Raw genomic sequence first — 26,418 nt, 5'->3', positions numbered from 1 at the left:
GGTAAACGGTGTACGATCGACGATTATTAACCGAACTAGAATTAAGTGTCAGGTCTAAAAAGAATAAACGTCAACGTCGCCCAGATAGAATGACTACAGAGATTGAATCTGTCGAATCAATTTTTCTCTATTGGAAGCCACTTGTACGTGGTTTACAACGTACCAGCGATATACGTATATCAAGCTCTCGGAATGTATCATTCTATCTAATCGTCGTCGAACACAAGTACGTGTTGGCTGAAGGAATTAAAAGAAAAATTTATTTCGGTTTATTCAAGAAAGATACAGAGTGTACAACTGCCGAGGGGGATACAAATTATGCATATAACTCGTGCTTCACGGTAAATAATTGTCCCTATTGCCAGGTCGAAGCACGTGGACCCTGCCGTCGTGTGTTATCTCTTTACAACGACCTCGATCCTACGAATGGAGTAACAGCTAACGCGCATACGGCCTTCACGATACACCGATCTCTCGCCACACGGTCCGCTGCGATCCATGCACGTTTACAGCACGTGTGTACACTTTCAGTGGCAGGAACTTAAGTAACAGTGTGCATCGTCATGTACCTTTGACGCCGATCCGGAGAGACACGGCTGATCCTCTACGAGGTATTCAGACATGGAAAAGAAACAGACGGCAGAGGCTTTGCACGCGTTTCGTTTCAGAACAGAGATACACGGCCGCGACTTATACGATCGCGGGACAACGAACCAAACGATGGTTGGTTGCTTGCTCGGTGTACGATGGTATGGAGCGAATTCTTAGTAGTCATGGCCGAATCGTCCAGACGTTTGTAAACAAAGGTACATTATACTGATAAATTTGTTTTAAACGAATACATGATGATTATAAAATAAAAAAAGAAAAAAGAGAAGGAAAGAAAAGTTAAAGGATAAATGTGAAACGATAATACAGGTAAATAATAAATCGTTCGAACGATACTATGCGGTAGCGGCTATTAATAGCTCGTATTCATTTCCAGCGGAGCAAGTTAGTGTATATCGAAAATCGCTTTTTCACCCTTTCCTCCCTCGCGGTTATCATTTTTCATTTCTCAAAGTTGATCATCAGCACAAAACGGTTTCTTCGTCGGTACGGAGAACGTAAAAGAATTTCGCCACGATTAGAACGATTCGCTCACATGCGTGTCCTGTGACCGTGATGTACGATTCTTGATAACTAAAAATCAAATCCATACCAATTCGCACGGGCGTGCATGGAGATTTTTAGGAACGGGACCGTGTCGGTCGGTATATCGTGACAGCCTGTGTATGCTATACAAGCACATAAACACATGGTAATGTATTCGATGCTGTTTATTTCTTTCTTTCCTTTTTTTTCTTCATTCAGACAAAACTGACTCACACGTTCACATGTTAATACGCAGCCTCGCAGATGCATTCGCGGTTACCTCCCACAATTATGTTCCGTATAAAATCGTGCGTCTGCCTGTGCACGAGGTCCTCTGGTGTATGTGTTTGTGTGTACGAATATGCACGTTAAGTGTACACACGATACTTCATGTACAATATTCTGTCTGTTCTCTGTGTATTTCGAACTATATGTATGTGTTCGTGCGTACTGTTCTCTGTGTGTTTGCGGTTAATGGAAGCGAGAGTTCACTAAATGTCTTTCGTTCTGAGTTCTTTTCACGTTGTGTTCAAGAAACAGAAAAAGAGCGGGAGAAAGAGAGAGACAGAGAGGGAGAAAGAGAGAAAAAGAGAGTTATAATACAGGACAACGCCCGAGAAGAATTCTAGATCGGTCGAGAAACTTTTGAAATTTTTTACTATTCCGCGCACTCTCAAAATCACTCGTTTCTAAACGATAGACTTAATCTTGCCCTCAGAAATTTTTTTCGAATTTTTCGTTTTTACCTTTTTACTCGTCTCTTTTTTGTTTATTCGTTTATATTGTATAAGAGAGAGAAGTGTGCTACGGATGGCGTGTTCACCGTTTCATTTTTTATCTTTATCTACTCGTTTTGTTTGCTTTTTGTGGGGCTTTTTAATTGTTTTATTCGTTTATCGACTCGAGAACGTCGCATCGACACACAGAGAGAACGACTCGACGTTCTCGAGAATTGATCGAGAATATACGAATGTGTTATAGACATGTCTGACGTTTCAGAACGAAAAAATACGTGAATGGAGTTCGAGTGCACGATCTCATTCGTTTTCTTTTCTTCCTTTTTCTAAGAAACGAAAGAATTTCTTCTTCCACTTATTGTTACTACGTGCGAGGATAATATTGATGTTCACTGCTTATATTAATCTGCCTGATAGTATTGTGTAAAATCTCACGATACTATTCACGTCATTTCAATCGCGTGTTTTCTCCGTTAGATAACGTTGAACTATTATGATGTACATTTGTTCTTCGTTATATGTCCTATTTCGATAGCAAAAAATTAAATAATAATATTAGTGATAATTAACGAAAATAGCAACTGTTATCATTATAACTATAATAACAATAAGTAAATTGACTACACGAAAGTACAGCGTTTTCTCTTTGTAATTGTATTCGTAAATATTATTGAGAACTATATTAGTAATAAAGAGATAATGAGAATTCCAGAAGTCGTGTGAGATTTCAAAAACTGAATGCTGAACAAAAATATTCAATGAGAAAAGTTTGGACTATTTAAAAAATATTCATTGAGTATAAGCAGCATGAAACTTTTAATTATTCTATGAAATTCGTTGATATTGTAATACGATTTAATCATAGAAAATTGTTTCCTGAGCATTTTCATTGAGCATTATAAGCTGCCATACTTAATCTAATCGTATCATAAGAGATACTCGAAAAATCTTTGCTGTCGCGTCCAAACTTGGAAAATTAATTTAATAACAGAATTATCAATAAGCAATGGAAAAGTCTCGATTAAAGACATGATTTTGTTAGAAAAAATACGCGCAAAGCTTGGTATGCCGATTTCTAACTCTTTGAAACGCTAATTTATACGAGCGCACACTTGGCTTCACGAAACGTGTATTTTTTCAAAGAAAATGTTTCTCTATAATCGTAACTTTCCCTTTCCCGATCAAGTATACGTTTAAAGTTTCTAATCGATTATCACTACGTTTAACCAAAGAATCAGTCGAAAATTCTTAGAAATTTATGTATTGCACGATAACTAGTCGTTTTCGAGTCCATTTTATGAAATGGCGAAAAATGGAAGAAACTGAATTTAAAGAAGAGGACCTTACGTCAAATATAAATAACGTATTTTATATTTTCGATCTATGGAAGTAGTATTACGACAATTAAAAAATTTTATTTATTAAAAGACACAAACGAGCAACCGAGAAACATCTAGCATCTATTAAAAAAATTAAAAGACATAGATTTTTACACAAATTTAATGTGTAACTACTAACCCTCTATAACCGGATTTTAATTCGTCTATAAGGATAAAGGTTGTAATTGATTATACCCTTCGTTCTTATTCAAGAAATAGGAACTGACCATTGTTGTAAGTGGATTGTAGAGTCGTAAGAATACAGTGGTAACATAAATTCGTGTAGTAAACAGCAAATAAAACAAATGTAACTTTCAAAGCAGATATACGTTATAGAGGGTCTCCTTAAACTATCGATTAATTACGAAATGTAAGTATGTTGTGAGGCACTTCTCTGCATATTATGTGAGCTTTTTATGACTTTATCACTGCTTTGGAGTCAGTTTTTGAAAACAACTATCAGACTAGCAATATCAAGCTAAACGAGAATACGAGGATATTTCGTAATTCAATCATCACAAGAAAGTATTTTTTTTAGATACAACATTGAAATAGTTGCCACCCAAGATCATTATCACTAGATTTGTAATAGTATTTTATTGTGAAATCGAGAAATATAATAGCTGTCAAATTTTAATTAAAATTATATTGAGAAAAAATGATTTTATAATCGATGTACGACAAAAATTCATGGGAAGTTATCCAAATAAAACAAAATCGCAAGTGTTAAATCTGATAAAAATAAATCTAGTTCACTAATGTAACACTAAGCTGAGATTAATGAATAGAGTCTAATGTGTTCAACTATGAAAGCAAAAGAAGAAAATACCTTTTTGTAAAACGAGTCCGAAATAATATTGCAAATATAACTCTTTGTTTCTATGATCTTTGTTACATCTAACAAATGTAAAATTAATACAGAATAGAAATGATTAATCACTAACGATATAAATATCTTTTTTCTTTTTTTTTTCTTTTTTTTAAATATTAAAATGCGTAACATCGAATCGAGATCCATTCTCATATCGGAATGAAATATTTACAAATAAAGCAAGCAATTCATATAAACAGCAGAATAAATAATATCCTTCGTAGCGGAAAGCATAATAGATTGTCCATATTCTTCTGTAAGAAAAATTTTTATTCTGGATTAAAAAATCTTAGTTTACATATAAATCGGAATTTTTATGTACATTTGCCTAGATCTGTAAAAATCTCGAATGCTCGTATTAATCGAACAGAGTGGATAACATAACAAACTGATAGAATACGCTATAAATAATATAACATATTGCTTACCTATTATACACTATTCTAACTATACCATAACTGAAGCTATAACGGAAAAAAAGAAGGAAAGCCATTTTCTAATACAGCATAATTTCTCGACTATACATTTACACTTCAATTGGCGCAACGTAAACCATACACGAGGAAAGAAGCCGTATAAGGAAATGAAATGATCTCAAGATTACGACGAATATGTACAAATAACGAAATGGTCCCTAATCTCAATAGAAGTAACTATAGTATTCGCAGAGTATCGAAATAAGTCTTAATCGAATCACATATTTTCGAAAAAGACTTATGAAACAAAAATATAGAATGTGGTGTGAAAATAAATGATAATAACTGTATGAATGTAGAAACAACTATTTAATTTGTGTCACGATATTAATACACGAGTCGATACAAAAATCATAATTTGTATGTAAATATATATCACGAAAATTACCCTGCAAATACTTAGTTTCTGAGATTAACCTATACGTTTCAATGTATCGTTTGTATCGATACTTATACATATATTATTATTATTAAAGAGTGAACATCAAACACCTCGAAACGTGTGTTAATAACCGACATGCCTTTAACACAGTTGGTAATTCGTAAAGGAAAGCAATGAAACGATAAAAGATAGAATCGGGGTCATTACAGGATGTAATTCTAAACTGAAAGGAAACTGAAGGCAGTCGAACACCTGAAAAACTCACCAATAGGTGATATAGATGATTTGAATAATCCAGATGCCAGTCCCATGTTGCATTGTTAAAGCTATAACTTCGTTTTCTGTGAATAAAAACTAAAAAGCGACTCTTCATACGAAACATATCTTCTACGTAACACGATCGTTAACAAAGATAGTCAATGGCTTAATTACAGGTGTTTCATTTACAGAGTATTAACTATGAGTAACCATATATTTGAATCTAATTAATGCTATAATCGATGATTCTTCTGTAAATGAAACATTCAATTTCTTATGCCAGTGCCGGTGATTTTCCTTCTGTTACTCGATAGGTTACGATAAAGAAAAAAATAATTTTTTCAGGCATCTTATGTGAAAAATATAGAGAATGCCGTATATATTAGAATTAAGCTCGTACAGCAACTAATATTCAAGAGAGATATTCGTTTAGTATAGATAATATAAATAGCTGAAAAATATTATAAAATAATTAAAGAAACTAAGATCTACTATCATACTACGATTATACTGTTACAAACTTAAAGAGACACTGTTTGTTTCATATAATTTACACCGACGCGAGAGTAACGATTTGTTGCATGAATTATTTACAACTGAAACGTACATCCTTTTTTTTATCTTTTATCTACTTATGCATTAAAGAAATGCTTTTTATACAAGAATACGTTTCTTCCTCGCAACATAGAATCTTTTCTTTCTTCCTTTCTCTTTTCATTTAGCTGAAAATCCTAATAGAAGCATTTAATCAAAATATCATTACCTATTCACACTTCAGCGCAATGACACGAATTATTTTCCTAAACCTGACACCGTGTCTCTTTTATCTTTTTTCCTTTTCCTTTTATTTTAATTTTTTTCTTTCTTTTTTTTTACTAATTTTATGGATAAAAATTATTATAAGTGATATGTACAAAATGAAATATAAAAAAATTATGAATCTTAGAGACATAGCAATGCTCCATTTGGTTATTACTAACTCTTCGGTCGCAACTTTCCAAAATGACCAACGCGATTTTTATGATAAAAAAGTAACATCACAGACACTGGCACAATCATTTGTTAGTGGCTTTTTTTCATTGTTGTCCAATTGTTTCCATTGACTGTTGATGTTGTTCATAAATATTAAAATTAGAGCGTCTGTCACATAATCGTGCATCGATTGACTCCAACGGGTAGTTTTCTCCAACGCATGACGTTGCTTTGTTTTTACGAAACAGGGGACTTACAGTGGGCAGTGGATGGTTGCATGAGAAGCGATTACAGTCTAGATGGCCCAGAGGAGCATCTGTGGATCGACGTGAGGTAGTAATCCTGCAGTGGTCAAGTGCAAACGTATCCTTCCTGTGCTACTGTAGATGTACCAGTAGGCCCTTCCTAAAATATTTCAAATAACGAAACGGTTAAAGTACTAAGATTGTTGGGAAAACTAAAGTAAGAGAAAGAAGCGGGACGTCGCAAATAAATTGAATGTATCGATACTGCTATATTCTCCGCTCCTTACCTCCGCAAGATTCCGATTTACGTTAAAATTAATGTCTTCTCCGACAAATCCAAACTTATCTTACTATTGCTGCTCTATTTTTATATGTAGTTAACTAATCTGTTATATGACAATTATTGTTCATTATATGTATAATATCTTACATCCTTAGTAGCTGTCAACGTTTGTTTGTATTCATCCAAGCTAAATCCGGAATTACTATCTTCCCCACAAGACTGGACGACCAGCGACCCGTCTTCTCCCTATAAATAAAATTTTATTAAATATTACTGTAGTATCGTAGACAAATGGCCTAAGAAATATCGGATGAACCATAAACAATGTCGCGAAAAAGCCTAAGTGCTGACAGATCAATGTGTCGTCGGTCTTTCAGTCGAATAGTTACGCGGAGAAAAGGCCTGCGTGACTATGGTCACGAGCGGTTGCGAAACACGTACGTGATGAGGCTATAAGAAAAGATAAAGGGATGCTTAAGGGAGAAAGACGAATTAACAGTCAGTCGTGAGTTGAGAAGTCAGAGAGTGTGGTCCGCGTGAAAGAGAGCGTTAGAATCGTGGTGACGAGAGTTGTAAATTAACTATTTAATTGTCTTAGTTATAGCACATTATTGTATTTAGTTCACGTTAAATAACCACCGTTTCCTGTTTAATCAACTCTAAATAAATAATCCTACATTACATATCAAAACAAAGATAATTAATTAGTAATGATTAATAATATTTTATTTTCAGTACCTACATGGGCTATTGCTTGCTCATTATCGGTGACCCTTCGCTTTTTTCCGTATGCGTCTGTGCTTTGGTCGGATAGTCTCTTCCTGTTCGTCAAATCCCCTTGGTTTCGTGGAGAAACGCTACCAGTGTTACCATTCCCAGCAATATTTCCGTTTTTATGTACATTGCCAGAAATCTGTAAGAAAGAAATCATCAATAAACAAGTGCACAAGTAAATAAACAAGGGAAATGAGATTAAAGGAAAAATGAATTACCTTTCTTTCTCGTTTGAGCAAACTAGGAGATACATAAGTGTGAAGATCCTTTCTCTTTACGTGTTTCGCTTCAATCCACATACCATCTTTTAACAAGTTCAACTGTTCCGCTTGCCTCAGAACTATAATTTTATTGGTTTATGAGTATGTATGAAAATTAAAAATTAAATTATTTAATTACACATGTCATAATATACTTACTTGAGTCCACGAACGATTTTATATCGTACGTTAGATCAATGTTTAAATTTTCGCTTTTAGCGAATAACAAGCCGATAAACCACATGGAGCAGTGACCCTCCGGTTCTGGTTTTAGCGGTGGAAATGCCTCCGGATTCACGTGTGCCAATGTAATGTGTGGATTTCTTTCCAGAGTACCTGTTTTTAAGAGTTAGGGTTTTGCCATTTTGGCACCCGCGGATTATTAGCATTAGAGTATCGACAAAATAAATATTCAAAGTCAAAGTTTTTATGATTACAGTAGACACAGATTAAGACAGAAGCTTATACAATTCATTGATCTAGTCCATTTACTCCTGCGTAGGATGCATAATCTTGTAATATGAAAACCTATACGCAACTTGTAATAACAGCAATAAAAGTAACCTGTTTTAATCTACGTCATTTAACTGGAACAAACACATGATATGGTAAACTAATAACAAGACAGCCAATGCATCGTCATTGAAGTTATCGATAAATTCACGAGATATTGTGCAAACCGTAAGTAATAAAAAATATAATAGCCAGATCGTGTTTAAAACTTTTTATACGAATTGATAAATAACAAAAATTAACGCATTATTTATTTGATTACAAATAATTTAACTTATTGGATCGTTCGATTAATTTTTCTGTACAACACCTCGTTTGTTATAATAATGATTAATGCACGTTTATCGACGAACTTTATCATATCTACATACAGTGGCTCACGAAAGTATTCGAACACTTACATTTACAAATTTCAATTAATAAAATGAGGTGTACTAAACTAATTTGTCAAAACAATTTGGTATCTATAGTGACGGGAAAGTTTCAAGATTACATCAGTAAAATTTAAAAACAATTCAATAATATAGACAGAAATTATGATACATTTATTAGAAACATTCATGATAAGTGTCTCACAAAAGTATTCAAACGCTGTAACACTGTTGATAGTTTTTCATCTTCCTTTGCACTGAATGTAAACATCATTGCTAAATGAAAATATTGGTACGTTCACTTGATATTAGGATATCGTTTCAGTAACAGTAACGTAAAAGTGTGCACAATAGTATTTAAAATAAATACCAAAAAGTACAAAACAAAAAAGTGTGAAAGAAATAATATATAATAATAAAATCATATAGCAAGATTGCCGGAATTGTGAACAGAAGTAAGTCCACAATACATTATATCATAAAAAAGTCAAAGAATGAGGGAACACTTGCAAACAAAGCTCGATCAGGTAGACCAAAAAAATTAGAAGACAGGAGAAAGTTATCATTCGCGAATTAAAAAAAAATCCTACTACATTCGCTCCTCAACTCGCAAGTATGGTAGCTGATATGTTTCATAAAGTAGTTCACCCAGAATAGTAGTTCATGGCAAAGTACCGCGGAAGAAGCCATATATTAATGCGGTAAATCATAAAAAAAAGACTGACTTCTGCAAAAACCTATATTAATAAAGAATTCTTTTTGGGATAAACTCATCTTTTCAGACAAACCAAAATTTAACATTTTTGGATCAGCTGGTCAAAATTATGTGTAAAGAAAACCAAATACGGAATTGGAAATTCGACATTTACATCAAACAGTGAAACACGGAGGTGAATCGGTTATGGTGTGGGGGTGCATGGCTGCCAGTGGCACTGGAAATTTGATATTTATTGATGGAATACTTGGTAAATATAAGTATTTAAATATTTTAAAAAATAACCGTAAAGAAAGTGCCCGTAAATTAGAATTATTGGAAGATTTCCACTTCCAACAAGATAATGATCCTAAGCATACTGCTAAAATTGTGAAAGAATGGATCATATATAACACACCACACATGTTAATTACCCCATTGCAAAGTCTAAACATAAATCCGATTGAAAATTTATGGGCTGAAATCGGAGAAAGATGAAATAAATTTCAGATAATCTCAAAGCAAGTATTGAAGGATGAAATTATAGAAATATGGAACTCCGTTGAGTGTAGTTTTACAAAATCATTGGTTTACAATATGGAACGTCGATTGAGACACACTATTGCTGCTAAAGATGGTCCAACAAAATATTAATATTAAATAATTTAATAATATATATAGCGTTCAAATACTTTTGTGAGTCACTTACAATATGTGTTTCTAATAAATGTATCATAACTCCTACCTACGTTGTTGAATCCTTTTCAAATTTTACTGACATAATATTAAGACTTCCATCTTCCTATTGATATCTGCTTGTCTAAGCAAATTACTTTAATGTACATTATTTCGGCCATTTAAGTTTGCATATGTAAGCGTTCGAATACTTTCGTGAGCCACTGTATATAATTGAATATATTTAATATATGTTTAATATTTTACCTATCAAATGTCGTATTTTAGACTCGACAAGTCCACACCATTCAAGCTGATCTTCGGCAGTCAAACTTCTCGCCAATAATACAATATAATGTTTATATTTTCCAAAGAAATTTGGAGGTTCAAATAATTTGTCCCACGTTGCTTTCCCCATGATAATTTCTTCTGTTATCGAAAGTCCGTTTTCGAATGCCTCTTGCATAATTGTTCTTGTTGATACTGATACATTGAAAGTTGAATTTTGTTGAGGATACGCCGGTGTGATTATTGGCATTAAGTGATATCTATCTGATATATTCACCTTGGGAAAGAAGTTTGTTAAATTAAGAAACTTTATTAATATAAAATATATTTTAATCAAAAGCAATATTAAGAATAATTCTTAATAATGATTCTATAAAAATCTATATTTATTCTTTAAGAATGATTCTTACTCTGGGATCCCAAACTGGATAGCCTAAATTAACATTGTCAGGTTGCTTTAAAAGGACTGGTTGTGGCCACTTCCATTGTGAAAATACAAGGAAAAATTTCTCTATTAATGTTGCTGCAACAGCATTAGGATAAAGTTGGCATGTTCTTGCAACCAACATTGCCCAAGACACACCACCTAGATAGCCTAATACATTACTATATATACCATGTCCTAAAAATGAGAAAATAAAACAATGTATAAAAAACACTTGTCTCATCTCAAAACATACGAAAATTAAAAAGCAGATTATCTTACGTTTTGCCCACAACTTAATGGCTCTAAGTGCCAGCCTAAAATTTTCTATATTGGGTACTAAACGTAGTATTTCATCTGTTACTCTACAACCATTAAGGCTTCTTACACATTTTTGATCAAGATTTTTTAGAAGCATGTCATCTTTAAGATCCTACAAATATGGGGAAAATTTATTTGATATGCAATTTACAAAAAGGTGGAGAAGCATTACATACATTATTTAGTAAGTTACTAACCATTGAATCAGGTATTTCTTTAAGTGACAGTTTGGCAAACAGCATATCAATTTCAATACCATCAAAATTCATTTTTATTACTGGTACAAATGCTTCTTCTACTGCCTAAAATATGTTAAATAACACAATTAAATAACTATAAAATTTACATTTGAACAAATAAACATTTTATGTATGATATGTCTCAGATATATTTAATTAGAGATTTTTATTTTTAATCAACTAATGATAACTCTAAATATTGATTGCATTACTCACTGTGTAAATGTTATGTAAAGAAAATGCAGATTAAATGGACAAATAATTGTTATGATTACTTGATATTGTGTAAAGTACATACCCTTAAATCTGTAACTTCTTCTTGCATTTTCAGTAATTCAAAAAATGATGCAAAATAATCCGACCTATAGATGTGCCGTGGTACAACACATAGAGCATCTATATCAGCACCTTTGTGATGTACCCCTAACCTATATGAACCGAAAGTATATATTTTACCGCCAACTTGTTCAGCTACGCTGGATGGCATATTTCTGGCAATACTTGTGTCCCGTATCCATTGTTTCACCAGTGTGTTTAATTTACTAATCAAACATAACAATTAACATAATACATAGTTAGTAGTGTTCAAAATATCAATATTATACAATGTAAGTGTGAATGCAATACCTTAAAATTTCCATTCTGTGATTTAACTCTGCCTCTGACTCAAATACATTATATGGCTTTAATGCCTCCTTTAATTCATTGGTCCTAGTAAAATCACTGGGCTTCGGTTCTGCTACACTAATAGCAGATGTCATACCCAATGTACGTAGGTTTTTTTCTTCTTTGGATGATGCATTTGAGTTTGAGTTATTACCTTGTGATGACCACATCTTGACACGCATTTATTTGTTCTAGACCTGAAACAAGGAGACAATGATGTTTAATTGCATTGGTTTTAAAACAATGTATTAAACATAAAAGTTTGTACATTTACAAAAATGACATGGATATTAACATTTGATTATATAAACAATGAACTGTATTCCAATATATATGACTTTCTATCATTAAAACAGTTAATTATAAATTAATAATTGCACATCTATATAAAATAATAGCAAATAATTAAGCTAGTGTTTTATAAATAAATGATTTTAATAAGTAGTTTGTATAAAATATAGCATTAGACACAAATTTACCCAAGTACGTTCTCTTTACTAGTTAAATCTTATTCATATATAGTTTTTTAACACAACAAATAAAATAAATACGGATAAACACAACATATTTGATAGAATAACATCGACATAAAGAGTACTAATCAACCCTTCATCATTCTCATGTATCATATCACAGGACAATAATCATTGTACCTAAAGTATTTTCGATATCTATATTAATACTACATTTTTGAAATGCTACATATCAGTAAAGAAGTTAATATAAAAGTGCTCGTAAATTTGTCCAGGAATGTGATAAAGTGACGATATTATGAAATCTTGAAAAAGATAGGGCAGAAACATAGATCAGAAATAAAACTTCTATGTCTACAATATATAATATTTTACAAAATATGCAAACATTTTTAGTGATTGATTTGAACGAGCGAACACTTTTTCTTCATTCTACACGTGATCAGAAACACATGAGAGTGTGAACGTTATATATTCCTTGGATTTTTACCGATAATACTTCGTCAAAGATGCGATGACATGATAAGGATAAAGAAACTTCGGATGTGTTGTCTGTCAGGTTATAAAACGTGCAAATGCCTCTAGTAAAGATGCATCACGTCCATCCGATGCTTGTGGACGACTCCTGAAAAGGAAATTGTATTCCTAGCGCGAATAGCACGTTTTTCAAGCTCTGCTTAGTCGCAAAGCAGCGCGAACAATTTGTAAACAATTTATGAGGTAGCAAAAGAATCCAGAGAAACGAAGGTCCATAAGTCACAAAATTGTTCGCGTCGATCAAATTATTCCATACACCACTAGTGGAAATTAATCAGCCACAACACCAATTGTAACACACTTCACGCACAGGACACTTCGTGTTGCGATGTATCTTGTAAATAAATAATTAAACGTTAGTACTTGAAAATAATGGACAACACGCATACGCAACCGTAGAAAGCCACCTACAATCTGAACATGGCGTCGCTAACACGGCCTTATATACCATTCAGAAACTATATAGATAGAGCTGCAATCGACTGATTTCTAGCGCCGTGTTTGATTTGACTGCCATCTTACATGGAATGAGAAATTAACATTGCATTTTACATCTCGGTTATTTATAAGCAGATTTATTGTTTATTTTAATTTTTTACTGTCATATATTATATTTTTTGACATTGTATAATATTTTTTCAAAGGATATATTAATTAAATCATAGATATTTAAAAGAATTATAGCTGCTGGCCCACGCATTGTTGCAAGTGGAGAAAGTGCACTGTAGAAGTCGCAGTGGACTAACATTGCGCTTCTTTAAAACGTATAACTTATGGCTTCCATGTCGAACGTGCTTTTATTGTGATATTTACTGTTATGTACCCGAAGCAACGGTGCCGTATGATTTCATCGAACGTGAAATTGTTATAGCTTCGACTAATTTTGCTTGAAGTAATACTTAAAATGTCTTATCGAAATACTCTTATCCTAAATAAACTATTATGCCAAAACAGGGAAATAACATCCGCGTTATTTTTATCGCCTTGTAAGATTATGCAACTTATTCATTGCAAATACTAAAATAATACATTATTCACAAATTATCATTGACGTACCGATAACAGTACATACAAAAACTATACTTTTCATTTTTTAGCAATTTATATCTTATACTAGTCACATCCTTATATTTAATATATGAAAAATAATAATATAATAATTCCAATATAAAATAATAATTCCGCATCATAAATATTATCAAAGTTAAAAGAGGGATCTACAGGAAAAGAGAAGGAAGTGCATTTAAATCAATCAGAGAATTTTCGAGTACACCTCAGTTATTAATGCATTAAAATAATCGATATTTAATACACTATTTCGAATAAAATGTACTATATTGTATCATATATAATTTCAGTTTTATTTTCTTCAAAAATCACGGCTATTTCATATTGAAGCACAAACCGCGTAACGACGCGAAATAGTTTTCTAGTCCCGGTCTTCACCGAACGGTGGCGATATCACGCCAAAGCGACAATTTTGTTATTCACGCGCCGGATCGTTTTTTCTTTTATTTTTCTTTTCTTCCAGTAACTAACAGTAACGTAGCAAAAGAACGCCGGAAATAAAAGCCGAATGTAAATGACTCTTTCCATTGCTCGAGTTTTGTTTGCGGCCGAGAGTTAAGCTGCATGATACCCACGGGGATGCTTCAGCCAGAATACTTACTAGCTGCCGCTAAATTAGCGGCGGAATTAATCTTTATCCACTCTCATTCTATCCAATCTTACGTGGCCTCTTCCTGACCGCCTGAGCATCTCAGCGAATACAGTAATTCGAACTTTCACCCTTTCTTCCGGTTCAGGAATCGGAACTGATTTCGGAATTTCACAGTTATTTATTGTACTTTGATATTGAACGATACAGCTGTGCTGTGAGAGCGTTCTACACTCAAATGAACTTTTGAAAATATTTTTCTAAAATTTGTGCAATTAAAAATAATCAGCTTAGGAATTGCGTGGATAATTTTAGTACATTAGTCGACATTATGTTACAGTAATTAGAAATAGGAATCAGATTCATGAAAGTCGGTTACTGATTGTGAGTAAAGGTTTCAGAAGTTTGAAGATGTTAAAATTTCAATAAAGATAGTCAATTTTAGAAAATATAGAAAATCCTAAAATATCATCATTATAGCGTTTGTGTAATTGGTATTATAGCATACATAAACTAAATTTCTTTTAATTTTTGAAATCATTAATTTTTAAATTTTTATACAGTTCGTGGACGACAATTTGTGGACATATTTATAAACTCTGTGAAAAAGCATTATTAAGGATTCAAAAGGACGATACAATAAAAGTGTAACTTATAAAATTCCCAATCCGAAAACATCTTTTAAAAAGTGTTCCATTACTTTCTATTTTAAAATTAAAAACCGCAGTCGTTTTTCGTTTTTCAATTCTTTTCATCTTGGTATGAGTACACAAATTTCACAGATAGATCGCATAACTTTTTACCCATTTCACACCTCCTACGATCCTAATTTCTTATTTATTTCGCTCGAGTATTTAGGTTATTCAACAACTTCCTGTATTCAACATTTAACTTTTGTGCTGACTTCCAAGAATGCGTTCAACATCGGGAATTTCATCCTCACGCCTTTTCACCCTACGTTATCATCGATTTAAGTCGACCAACCTTTTGTCTCGATCAATTCGTACCAAGACGCGAAGTCAGCGTCTCGTTTCTTTTTCTCTTCCTTTTCGCGTTTACATTTCAACGATTCTTTCCCTATTTTCTAGGTCAATAGTATCGCTTAAAGCTTCGTTTCCTCGAGTGGAAACTAATCATCATATAGGAACAAAACGGAACGCAAATTTAGCTTCTTAGAATTTTTCATCATCGTTATGAATACATGGTACGACATTAGAAACTTGTGGTTCGCCTGTCCGGTCGGTCGCGCGTCGTTTAATTAAGACGAGTTGCCTCGCGTATCTCTTTAATTAAAACCGTAAATTAGAGAAATACGAACGACGATACTTTATAACGGCGATGGAAAGAACGTCGTCTCGCAAAAGGTTCAATAATCTTAAAGAAGCCGTCGCGTATTTCCGGTTACCTGCAATTGCCCTTAACGACAAGGGAAAATTCTAACTTGGATGGCTTTAAATCTCGGATTATTCCGGCGACTGAAATGCCAAACTCAAAGTCCATCAACGTTGCCATTGTCTTCAACGTTGCCACGACCTTAAACGTTTCCACGATCTTCAACGTTGCCACGATTTTCAAGTACGAAGCTAAGGTACATCAGGTTCCGTACGTGCCATGGCAGTCGGTGGAAAGCTGGAATTATTTCTGTCGCGATGGATAAAATGAATTTGTACGAATGCCAGATAAATTTATGTATAAATATCTCAACTACATTTACGTTTTATAGCTTAAAGGTAGCAAAACGGAAACCGTAGAATTAATGTAGAATGCAGAATATAAAATATGGAATGTAGAATATATATGTAGAACATAGAATATAGAATATAGAATATAAATGTAATGTGGAATATAGAATAAACTTTCATATACGAAATTTGAGACTAAGAATATGGCTATGTTATAATTTCGAAAATATCCATGATATCTATCTATAACATTACTAGTTTTAGAAGCAAAGGTGTGTTTTTACTGAAACCAGTCGATCGAATTATCCAACATATAACAAAAATCGCAGAATTTTAACTTTCATGCGTTTTCTTCCTAACATAATATGCCTGTTAAACTGCAGTTCTAAAATGTGAGAGAAGTAAATAGGATGAAAATCTCTCATTAACATCGTAAAACTCGCACGATAAAATTGTAGTGCTGTTGCATGGTACTTTTGCTTTGAATCAAGTCAAGAATTAGTACACGCCGTAGTGAAATTAACCTATTAATTCGACTAACCTAATAGCGAACTACACTATTTCGAAGAGAACGAAGTTCCATATGTAGATCAAAAATTGCTGTATTTTTCAAGGGTACATATTTGGTCTTGGTCATTAATGTTTGCGACACTCGGATCGATAAGTGAAATAAAGATGCGTTAATTCAGAGATACATATTTTTTAACATATTTCTTTGTACTGTAATTTGGGAAGATTTGTCCATCGTAATGTAAGGCATATAGGTAGGCATACAGGTAGGTATAAAGTAAAGCATTGTATATCGTTAAAGGTTATTTACTGGGTCGTTTCCGAGGAGAGCGGCAGGATGTCCATGAGGATTTCCCCAGATATAAAAAAAAAGTTTTCTGCGACGCGACGTGTTGAACCTTCGCTATCCATATCTTTGTGGTTTACATATCAAATTTACTTTTTGAATCCTATAATGTAGATATTATTACATTCATATAAATTCATTCAAAATATAATAATTTATCATAAATTAGTGTCGCCTAGTTTATAATATCGATGCTAATGTTTTCTGCAATACTATATTTTCTGATTTAAAATTTGTATTTTTTATATGTGTCGGAGATGAAAGGACATCGGGACCTTTCTTCAGAATGTTCGGAAAAACCCAATACCCCAATCCAGATGTTTACGACCACGACATTTAAACAATAAAGGAAGAAATAGCTATGCGAGGCTCGAGGTAGCATAATGAGTACCCTTCATCGTAAAATACCTTCCAACCTTAATCCGACATATAGATTCAATATTCTTTTGTAGAAAATTTTTTTTTATTTAGTTGTTTACATTCACAATTTGTCCGATTTGGACATTTAGTAGAATTTTGTAGAAAATTAAAGAAGAAAGAGAGAGAGAGAGAGAGTAACAGAGTTTAGTTATAATTACGGTAGGTAAACCTGTACCATACTGTACTTTGTACTCTGCCATAGAGAAGATTAGTATGAGTAATTTATAGCTGTGTTGGGCCATAAAACTGAGTCTTCTAAATCGAACCCCTATTGTACGTAGTGCTAATAGCTTACACCGTGTTTATGGCGAAAAGAATATTTAAGAAGTGTAAAGTTAACAGAAAACCCTGCAAATAAAAATGAAAATTTAATCTACAATGTGTGAGTAGCCTTAAGTTTAGAACTCTAGTTATATAATAAAAAAATAAAAATTCAAATGGTATATTTATATGACACATCAATACGATATTTAAACCAAAAAATGTGGATGGCAAAATGTTTTTAATCATATTTTATTAACTCTGTGATGATATACTATTGATGTACTATTGATCGATATACTATTCCATTTTTTTAAAATTCAAAGTTTTGGCGTAAGTTCTTCCAAGATTAATACAAGAACGGTTTCCGTGATAGATTCAGTGATGTCTTCAATTTCGTAGGAATTAATTCTCTAGCTCATTAGCGCACCGATTTGAAACAGCTGTAAATAATCAGGTAATACTGCTGGCACGCATAACTCAGTTCGACCACATATGCTACGTAATCAATAATTACAATACATGATAGCAACGAATTTTGATTCCCTTTCCAATGTTTAGTCACTCCAGAGGCGTGAATAATTGAAACCGGCAGAATCGAGTGTGTAATCTAAATCTAAGTTAATAGGTCACGTTGCTCGCACAATAGTAGCCTCTATGATACCGGAGAGATTAATAAAGGTATAATTTACTACAAGATTTGAAAATTTCAACGCGTAGCTCTTCCATTAAAAAAATGGAAATTAATCAGATTATTAATAATGGAAAGAAACTCTTTAATACAACTATAAATTTGGCTAAAAATAGGTTACGATGGTCTCTTATAATTAATTAGAATTTCATAATCTAAAAGTTGATTTGATGTTAGAAATTACGTTTCTTTACACATAAAATTATATCTTGGAGAGTAGATAACATAACGATGTTAATGAAACGAATGTTGTTTCGTTATGTTTTGTATAAATATTCATAACATGAACTTTCTTTAAGTTTTGATAATTAACAGAATTTTTAAATATTCTGTATCTGCCTAGTATTTACAAGCACTTTTGCAGAAACTCAAACATGAAAACATATACTTACTGACTAAAATTAAGAAACATTGTGATCGCTTAGAAATTACTGTATATTTATATGTAAAAAATAATACAAGGTGATAATAGCCTATACATGAAATTACAATATGTTTTTTCTCCATTATACTTGTTCTACAATCAATATTGAATCAGGTGAACAAAATAAAACTATTTGACGAAAGTTAATAAGAATAAGAAAGTTAAGAAGAAAATTAATAAGTTTCCTGTTTGAAATATTAACTATTTTTAATAAAAACTAAATAAAAAAAAAATTTAATAGGATATTGAGTAAGTCTTGTAACCCTTAGGTTTGAGAACTGCATGGCATCTGCGTGATATTGATTCAATTAATCGAACACGAAACGTAATCGATATTTCACTATATCTCCCTTTTATTCGTAGAAGATCGATTTCCCAATTGACGTATAACGTAACCGTGTAAACGTCCAATTGGATCAAATCAACAGATTGACTTGACTACTTAATTATATTAACATTTTGTCCCAGAAAAGAAGTCTTAATTAATTTAGACGAATGTTTCGGGTCATTATCGTGTTAAAATGTCCATTCTGTCGTCATTTTTTAGTTGGTAAATTGCAACATATGAGTTCGTAAAATATCATAACACATGAATCTGTCCATAGTTTCTTTTACTTGTATTAATGCACAAGGGTAGTTACAAACGTTAAAGTTATACAGGAAATTTAGAACAGTATCACTTCTTTTATTTTGGATATGTCTTATTGTTATACAATAAAAGATATTTTGTCAAAGAAATATTATCGACATCGAAAAGGGCTAAAAAAAATAAAATGATTTCTATCTTATTTCTATCTTATTTAGACACATATGTAGCAACGGTTAGATTACACATTTACTAACTAAAAAACATATTAAATATGAAGGAGATGAAAGGACATCGGAGCCTTCCCTTTGGAACCTCGGGAAAATCCCTTAACACCGTAATCTATATTCTATCATAGGCGTAATTAAACAATTGTCGTCTTTCGATCCGATTGTATTTGTTCGAGATTTGTGATAATGAGCTTGGGCTCGAGGCGGCAGCCAGTCGCTGAACGTAGCCGCGGTCACGGCATGAACGCTTTGTCTAACAAAGGTATGGAGTAATTTTATAACTCTCCTTAAAAGAAATATTTGTGACGGCACGTGACAGTAAACATTCCAACGGTTTCTGTCTCGTGGCTCGTCACACGCAGACCCTATTCTTCGAGTAAGATGATTGCCAGATGTCGATGCGTCTTCGCAGTACATGTTCGGCTAGCCTGAGGGCCCGTTATAAATCTTAAAATTTAGTTGGCTAAAGTCCTTCAGACAGACAAACAATCTTTGTCCCAGCTACGGGAAGATAGGAGAGACCTATTTTTCAACGAACGGCGTTTCCCACTAGCAACTTTCCCTCGAGGGCGGCTAGCATCTTTTTCTAACCACCGATATGGAGATTGATCAATTAGCAGCAACGCCAATTTCCCTCACCTTCTAAACGAAGGCTATCCTCGACGAATCCAAGGATCTCGTGTCCTTAGACACACTCCATCATAGTTTTCCTCTGCAGCATCATCGCGACGAAAAGTCACTCTCTCGCGAGATCGTATTAGCGACTTACTTAGCGTCTGTACGCTCGGTGGATATTCCACGTTTTAACAAAGAGTCCGACTTAGATTTTGTGAGCACGTTCATCCATCATCCCGTCGACCGCGGATTCGTTATTGAACCTAGGATTATTGTCATTAGTTTCTCGAGTATCTAATTACCACGGTTACTTGTCCAATTCTATAATAATCGTATTTGCACTAGTCAATGTCTTCTCTATTGCTTATCGACAATGTGTAATAAAAACGAAGATTCGTTTCACGCCCTTAACCCTAATTCCAATGTAAACCCGACAAATATATTGCAATATATTGCAGTCTCGGAGGTGTCGCAAAATACCGTAAATTGCTTGCGATATGGCGATACTTGAGCAATACTAAAAAATTTTAAATATAAATTACGCTCGGTTCACATCTTCAAATACCATAATCTTCTTGTTTATATTCGTTCGAGGTAAGTGATATTCGTTCGTATAACGAGTTGTGCTCGTGCACAGGCATATTTCAGTTAATTTTTAATTGTCAATAACTAAAAAAGAAAGCCGAAGACTCAATTTTTTTATTCATAATTTTCATCTTATTTTAGCTTCAAGAACCACCCCTTAAATTTTTTTACACCTGTAGCGAACACACTGAATATTAGCAATGAAAGTAGACTTATGCCCGAAAAAAAATTCGCAGAATAATGTTTTCTGCGAGACAAACACGAGTTGAAGTCTATACTGAGAAACGCAATTTCAAAACGCTCGCCCAAAGTGTTGCTTTGGGATCGTGTTGATATCAATGCAACAATCGGAGAGTAATCACTGAACTCATCTAAATGGAACTGACGAACAACAAATTCTTTGTAACAACGATAGTTAACAATGAGCAAATTGAACAAATTTTGCAAATGAAGCCGTTCGGTGGCTTACCCCTAGGAGATGCAAAAGGTTTCATTACGACAGCTTAATCCAATCCCGAATAATCGAAAGGCATGCATTAAAATTGGATTTTCACGAAAAAAAAAAAAAAAAAAAAATAGTTTATAAGAAACAAATACCAAAAGGTTTTATTATTAGATCAGCGAGAGGACATGCCCTACAGGATGCAGAAGGAATCATCTTAATTGGTCAAGCCATTTTGAAGAAATCGGCGAACGTACACGAAATGGCTATAAAAATATTCGTTAAAAAGGAATAGGTCATGATTACCAAGTTGAAAAATTTTTTAAGGGGATCGACCGGAGAACATATCGCGCAACATGCAACATGAATCATCCCGATTGATCAACCCGTTTGGAACAATCGGTGAACATACATAAAAAGATATACATGCCAAACATAGATATCTTTCTTCTTTTCCCAAGTCGGTATAAAAACAATTGACTAAAATAAAATTTCGACAAAAATACGCTCAATTAAAAATATATTAAGCAAGGTCAGTATAGTAGTTAAATTACAAGGAAATTTTAAAGTCTATGAGATACTAGCACATGAAGCGACTCCTCGACAGTGCATATTCTTACTACTTGCGGCTGATATATGGAATGTGAATTCTACTATCGTAGCTCTCTTGCTCCTTGTCGCGACAGCCACACATATTCAAAATTACACTTCCTCACCAAGTATGACACACGAACGTAGAAACTTCCTGTATCTAACTTTCCCATATTTGACAGGAGAACCGAAATCCCTGTAGCCCAACTTCTATAAGAACAATTTAGCATTTTAACCATGCAACACTGAATAAAACAGTCTATTGTTCAACTAACACGTGCTATAGTATTATTCTTATTAATCCTTATGATCTCCATTCCATTCCAACATTTTTCTATTTTTTAATATCTCATCAATATGCAACATTAATTAACATTAATTTAAGTCACGATTATAGCATTACATATACATAGAAATTACCAATATCTCGATCCAACTTACGTATGTCTAAACAATGTTATCTCGTGATTGTGTACAACAGAAAATATTACAGAATTTCAACAAAATTTGCACTCACGATGCTATCGCAAAATAAATTCAGGTGAAAGTTTCACATTTTAATTGCGTGAAAATGAATCGTATTTCCCTAAATCATTTGTGTATCATCACATGATTGCGTTTATACTTTAAGCGCGTATTTCGCAAAACGAGAGTTTTTCTGCGTCCCTGTAGTCATTTTGTCAGCAGTGAATACGGCTTCCCGCCGTTTTCTTCGATAAGTTTACCATTCCCGACGTTCTTCCGGCGTCAATACTGTTTGTCTTCATTTATGCGCTTCTGCAAAGCGGAAAGGGAACACTCGCTGATCGGACATCAGATGAGATGAGGAAGTAAAAGGAAGCGAAGAGCGAACAGACATATATGTGCATCCCCTTCCTAGAATGTATGTGAGCGTCGCAAATCGGCCCAGATCTCTGTTGAGACAAAAGGGCGACTAGAAGAAAAAAAGCAAACGAGTGAGTGTCTTCTAGCCCTTCAGAGAGTAACCCACATAGAGATAAACTTAGTTAATATGTAAATAAAGTTTAATTTTTTATTCTCTCCAAATTCTTTCCATACCTTAACATGGTAACAGAGCGTGGTTAATGGTTCTGTAAGTTGGTTCAAGTGATTAAATTATAATAAGTGATTAAATTATAATTATTATAATAAGTGAGTGAGTCTCAATAAGTGAAGAAACGTTCAAAGAAAATAGAAAGATTTCGAGCACGTAAGAACGTTTGAGAAGGGACAAGAATTCAATCAAAATGGAGAGAAAGGAAATCATGATACCGGTGTTTGATGGTGAGGATTACGGTATGTGGAAGAAAAGAATTACGATATTTTTGAGCTATAAAGAATGCGATACCGATATAACTAGAGTGAAGACGGATACAGATACTGCAAACTGGGATAAAAATGATCTAAAGGCAATAAACATAATTTACAGTGCCATTTCGAATATACAACTAGAATTTATTAGTGAAGAACAAACAGCATATGGAATAATGGAAAAGTTCGACAAGATGTACTTGAAAGAGTCTACAGCACTACATATCGTATGCAGAAGGAGATTGGAGAAGATGAGGCTTGATAAGTACAGTGATTCATCATCGTTCTTTAGTGATTTTGAGAAACTAATAAATTTTTTTTTTATTTATTTATTTAAATTTTACAATTTGTCCAGTAGGACATTTTTTCTATTTATTTATTTAAATTTTACAATTTGTCCAGTAGGACATTTGGTAAAATGTTATATCTTAGTAGTGTAATAATATAACATGTGGGTGGTTACCCCCAGCGGGGTACCATCTTCGTGTTTGTTAGGTTATGTCCTTTGTGAGATCTGTTGAGTGTTTCCTTTTTAGTCTTCTTTCTATGTTTGATGTGTTGATCGTTTCCGCTGCCAGCCGGTTCGGGTGCGTTGCTATTCTTTCTCTGTACTTTCTTGCGTATCTGCTAATCTCCTCCTTGACCGTTGGTATTCCAAGGTCTTTCCGTATATCTTCGTTTCTGACGTACCATGGTGCATTTACTATTGTTCTAAGTTTTCTAGCTTGGATTATCTCTATTTTGCTTATATGGCTCATTGTTGCTGTTCCCCATAGTGGTATTCCGTACGTCCAGACTGGTTTTATGATCGTTTTGTATATTTTTAATTTGTTTTCTATGCTTAGTTTGGATTTTCGACTTGTTAGCCAATGCACTTGTCTCCTTGTTGTCTGTATTTTATATATTATTGATTTAATATTAATCTTATAATCAACCGATCTAAGAAAAACCTTATTAACTTCTTTAAAAGTTCCAAACAACCCATCTTATTACAACTGCGAAACTCAAACGGAGAAAAAGAACAAAATTTTATTCCGAATTAATTAACGCAGTGCGAAAGGGAACCTCCTTCCAATCGGAAACCAATTTTACTGGCGATTCCTTTTTGCTGAAAGTGACAGATATATACGCCGTCATTAAACCAATATTACCCGATGATCGCAAAGTTATCCGACTCTTTTCATATTAATTCAATCGTTCAGGATTACGATCGTATTACTCCATCCAACGTTTTCGAAATACGTTTGTCGATCGAGCCAGGAAAAAAATTTCATCGCCTTCGAGAGAACCGACTTCGACGAACTTTTTCGATGGACAACGTCGACACGAACGGCGGATAGTTTCGTGACTACACTCCACATTAATTTACGAACATTAGTTCGTTTCTTTGTGTGTGCACCGACAGAAAACCGCCGATGGAAAGGGGAACTGCGATTAAAACTAATCGAAAGTATCGGAAAAACGTGTGAGCCGATGTTCTATTTACAAGATATCCAATAAACGCAACAGCGTTTAAAAAATTCCATTTATTTTTGCGTTATTTTTTCTGCATCGTCGACAGTTTATCGCCCACTACGATATACGAACGTATCGCGGTGAAAAAAATGTGTTGCGCAAAAATTGAAACGTAATTTAGGTGTCATCGCATTTTTCTCGTAGATGTTGGTCGTGGATTGCCTGTCAATGATTTGTAGTTCTTATTAACTTTTGGAGATACTTCTGTATCTGTAATGACTCCTATTAATATTCGGATACAAAAAATACGTTAATTTAATTATGGTTAAATATATAGGTTCGAATATTAATAAGAATCATTGCACTTTGATCCTAAATTTTTAAGGGTATTGTGTACTTTGATCCTTAATTTCATAATTCAGAAAAATCAAGATATGCATTTATGGAAAATTTTAAAACGCAAAAATGTACAGAATGCGTATAATGTGCAAAAATATATCCAAATATTTGTTATAATATTTAGTGAACGAAACAAGTTTCGATTGGGTTTCTCTAATTACTTTCATAGAAATATGAAGTTGCACAAACATTCGTAGTCTAATTATATGGAATTTTAAATAAACTTAATTGCCCATCTTTTACTGACTTATCAGGCTCACGAGCTATTTTATTCAAGGGTGAATGACCGGGCTTAACAGGTTAAATCCGGAAGCTCGTGTTATCTCAAAAAGTTTCCACGCTTTTGTTGCTAGGAACACAGTTTGGTCTTCGTAGTGTTTACGTCGTTTGAACTATGTTTGTGGGAAGATGGATTTAGAAGTATCGCACTGTATTAACGTACGAAGGAAGGAAAATACAGGAAATACCAAAACAGACGAATAAAGTGCGAGAACTGATAGAAATCCTGTTTTTGAGAGACAGGCTGACTCAACTTCCATTTTATGCATTATCTCTCAAATACAGTATTTGTACTTTCTTATATAAAACAACATCACTGTTATGACAGTATAGCATTGAAATATATTTATAGATATTATTATATTTACGCATATGTACAAAATTTTAGAATTAAGTTTATTATTGTCAGAAGACTTGGGTCGGGTAGGCTATACAGATACAAACTCTTATGGTATATAACATACATTAGTCTCTATCTTTGTTATAGATAAAAAGATGACAAACAAATTTTTGAAATAATCGATGTTAGAATACTACTAATTGTATTGTATTGCTTTAATAAAAATTGCAATTTGGTAGAAATTTTCTTTGGGAATCATTGCAGCTCAAATTAAAGTTATTACATCTTCCAAATACGTCACAACTTATAATTTTTCGAATTTCAAACTCCGTAATCTTTAAAAAACAATTTTCCAAAGTTATCTTTCCTAATTTATAATCAAACGATATTTGACTTATACATGATATGAGACATTTGAATTATGAAATAAATTAATCTGTTTAATTTAATTTATAAAATAAAATTGTACTTTAAAGCTTAGGTATGCAATATGTATGCCGCATATGTATGTATAACGCATGCATAATGCTGATATCGAAAGACGACAAAAAGAAAAGAAAGGGATTAAAAGATCAATCGTGATTGAGGAGTCGGAAGCGAAAGTCTTACGTGGAGTCGTGAA

The 26,418-nt window shown here is 33.3% G+C and overlaps 1 protein-coding gene across 2 annotated transcripts; it reads right to left on the bottom strand.

Annotated features, from left to right (window-relative positions):
- Nucleotides 1-233: 233 nt before the first annotated feature.
- hrg (poly(A) polymerase hiiragi) lies at nt 234-13,369 on the bottom strand. 2 transcript variants are annotated; one of them, XR_011173754.1, is made up of 12 exons: nt 12,926-13,369; nt 11,924-12,159; nt 11,595-11,838; nt 11,255-11,359; nt 11,019-11,169; nt 10,723-10,934; nt 10,292-10,589; nt 7,931-8,107; nt 7,730-7,851; nt 7,476-7,650; nt 6,885-6,983; nt 234-6,614 (listed from the first exon to the last, which is right to left on the bottom strand). XR_011173754.1 is itself a non-coding variant. In XM_069117927.1 (12 exons), the coding sequence occupies exons 2-12, from the start codon at nt 12,142-12,144 to the stop codon at nt 6,561-6,563; spliced, it is 1,854 nt and encodes a 617-aa protein (XP_068974028.1). In that variant the 5' UTR covers nt 12,145-12,159; nt 12,926-13,368; the 3' UTR covers nt 234-6,560. The 2 variants fall into 2 exon arrangements, 1 of the variants encoding a protein (XP_068974028.1); XM_069117927.1 differs by having other exon boundaries at nt 7,480-7,650; nt 12,926-13,368.
- Between the last annotated feature and the right edge of the window lie 13,049 nt (nt 13,370-26,418).

Source organism: Bombus flavifrons, chromosome 8 (assembly GCF_040668555.2).
Source record: "Bombus flavifrons isolate JBK064 chromosome 8, iyBomFlav1_principal, whole genome shotgun sequence".
Taxonomy (NCBI): Eukaryota; Metazoa; Arthropoda; class Insecta; order Hymenoptera; family Apidae; genus Bombus; species Bombus flavifrons.
The sequence above is the reverse complement of the archived record's forward strand: the minus strand, read 5'-3'. Positions and strand labels throughout refer to the sequence as shown.

What these genes read in the sequence shown, in the direction of transcription:
- hrg (XM_069117927.1), bottom strand. Translation starts at nt 12,144, where the DNA reads ATGCGTGTCAAGATGTGGTCATCACAAGGTAATAACTCAAACTCAAAT. An exon ending in ATGAGCAAGCAATAGCCCAT is followed by an intron (nt 6,984 to 7,479) that starts GTAGGTACTGAA and finishes TTTTATTTATAG; the next exon opens with GGAGAAGACGGGTCGCTGGT. An exon ending in CGTTGACAGCTACTAAGGAT is followed by an intron (nt 6,615 to 6,884) that starts GTAAGATATTAT and finishes GAAATATTTTAG; the next exon opens with GAAGGGCCTACTGGTACATC.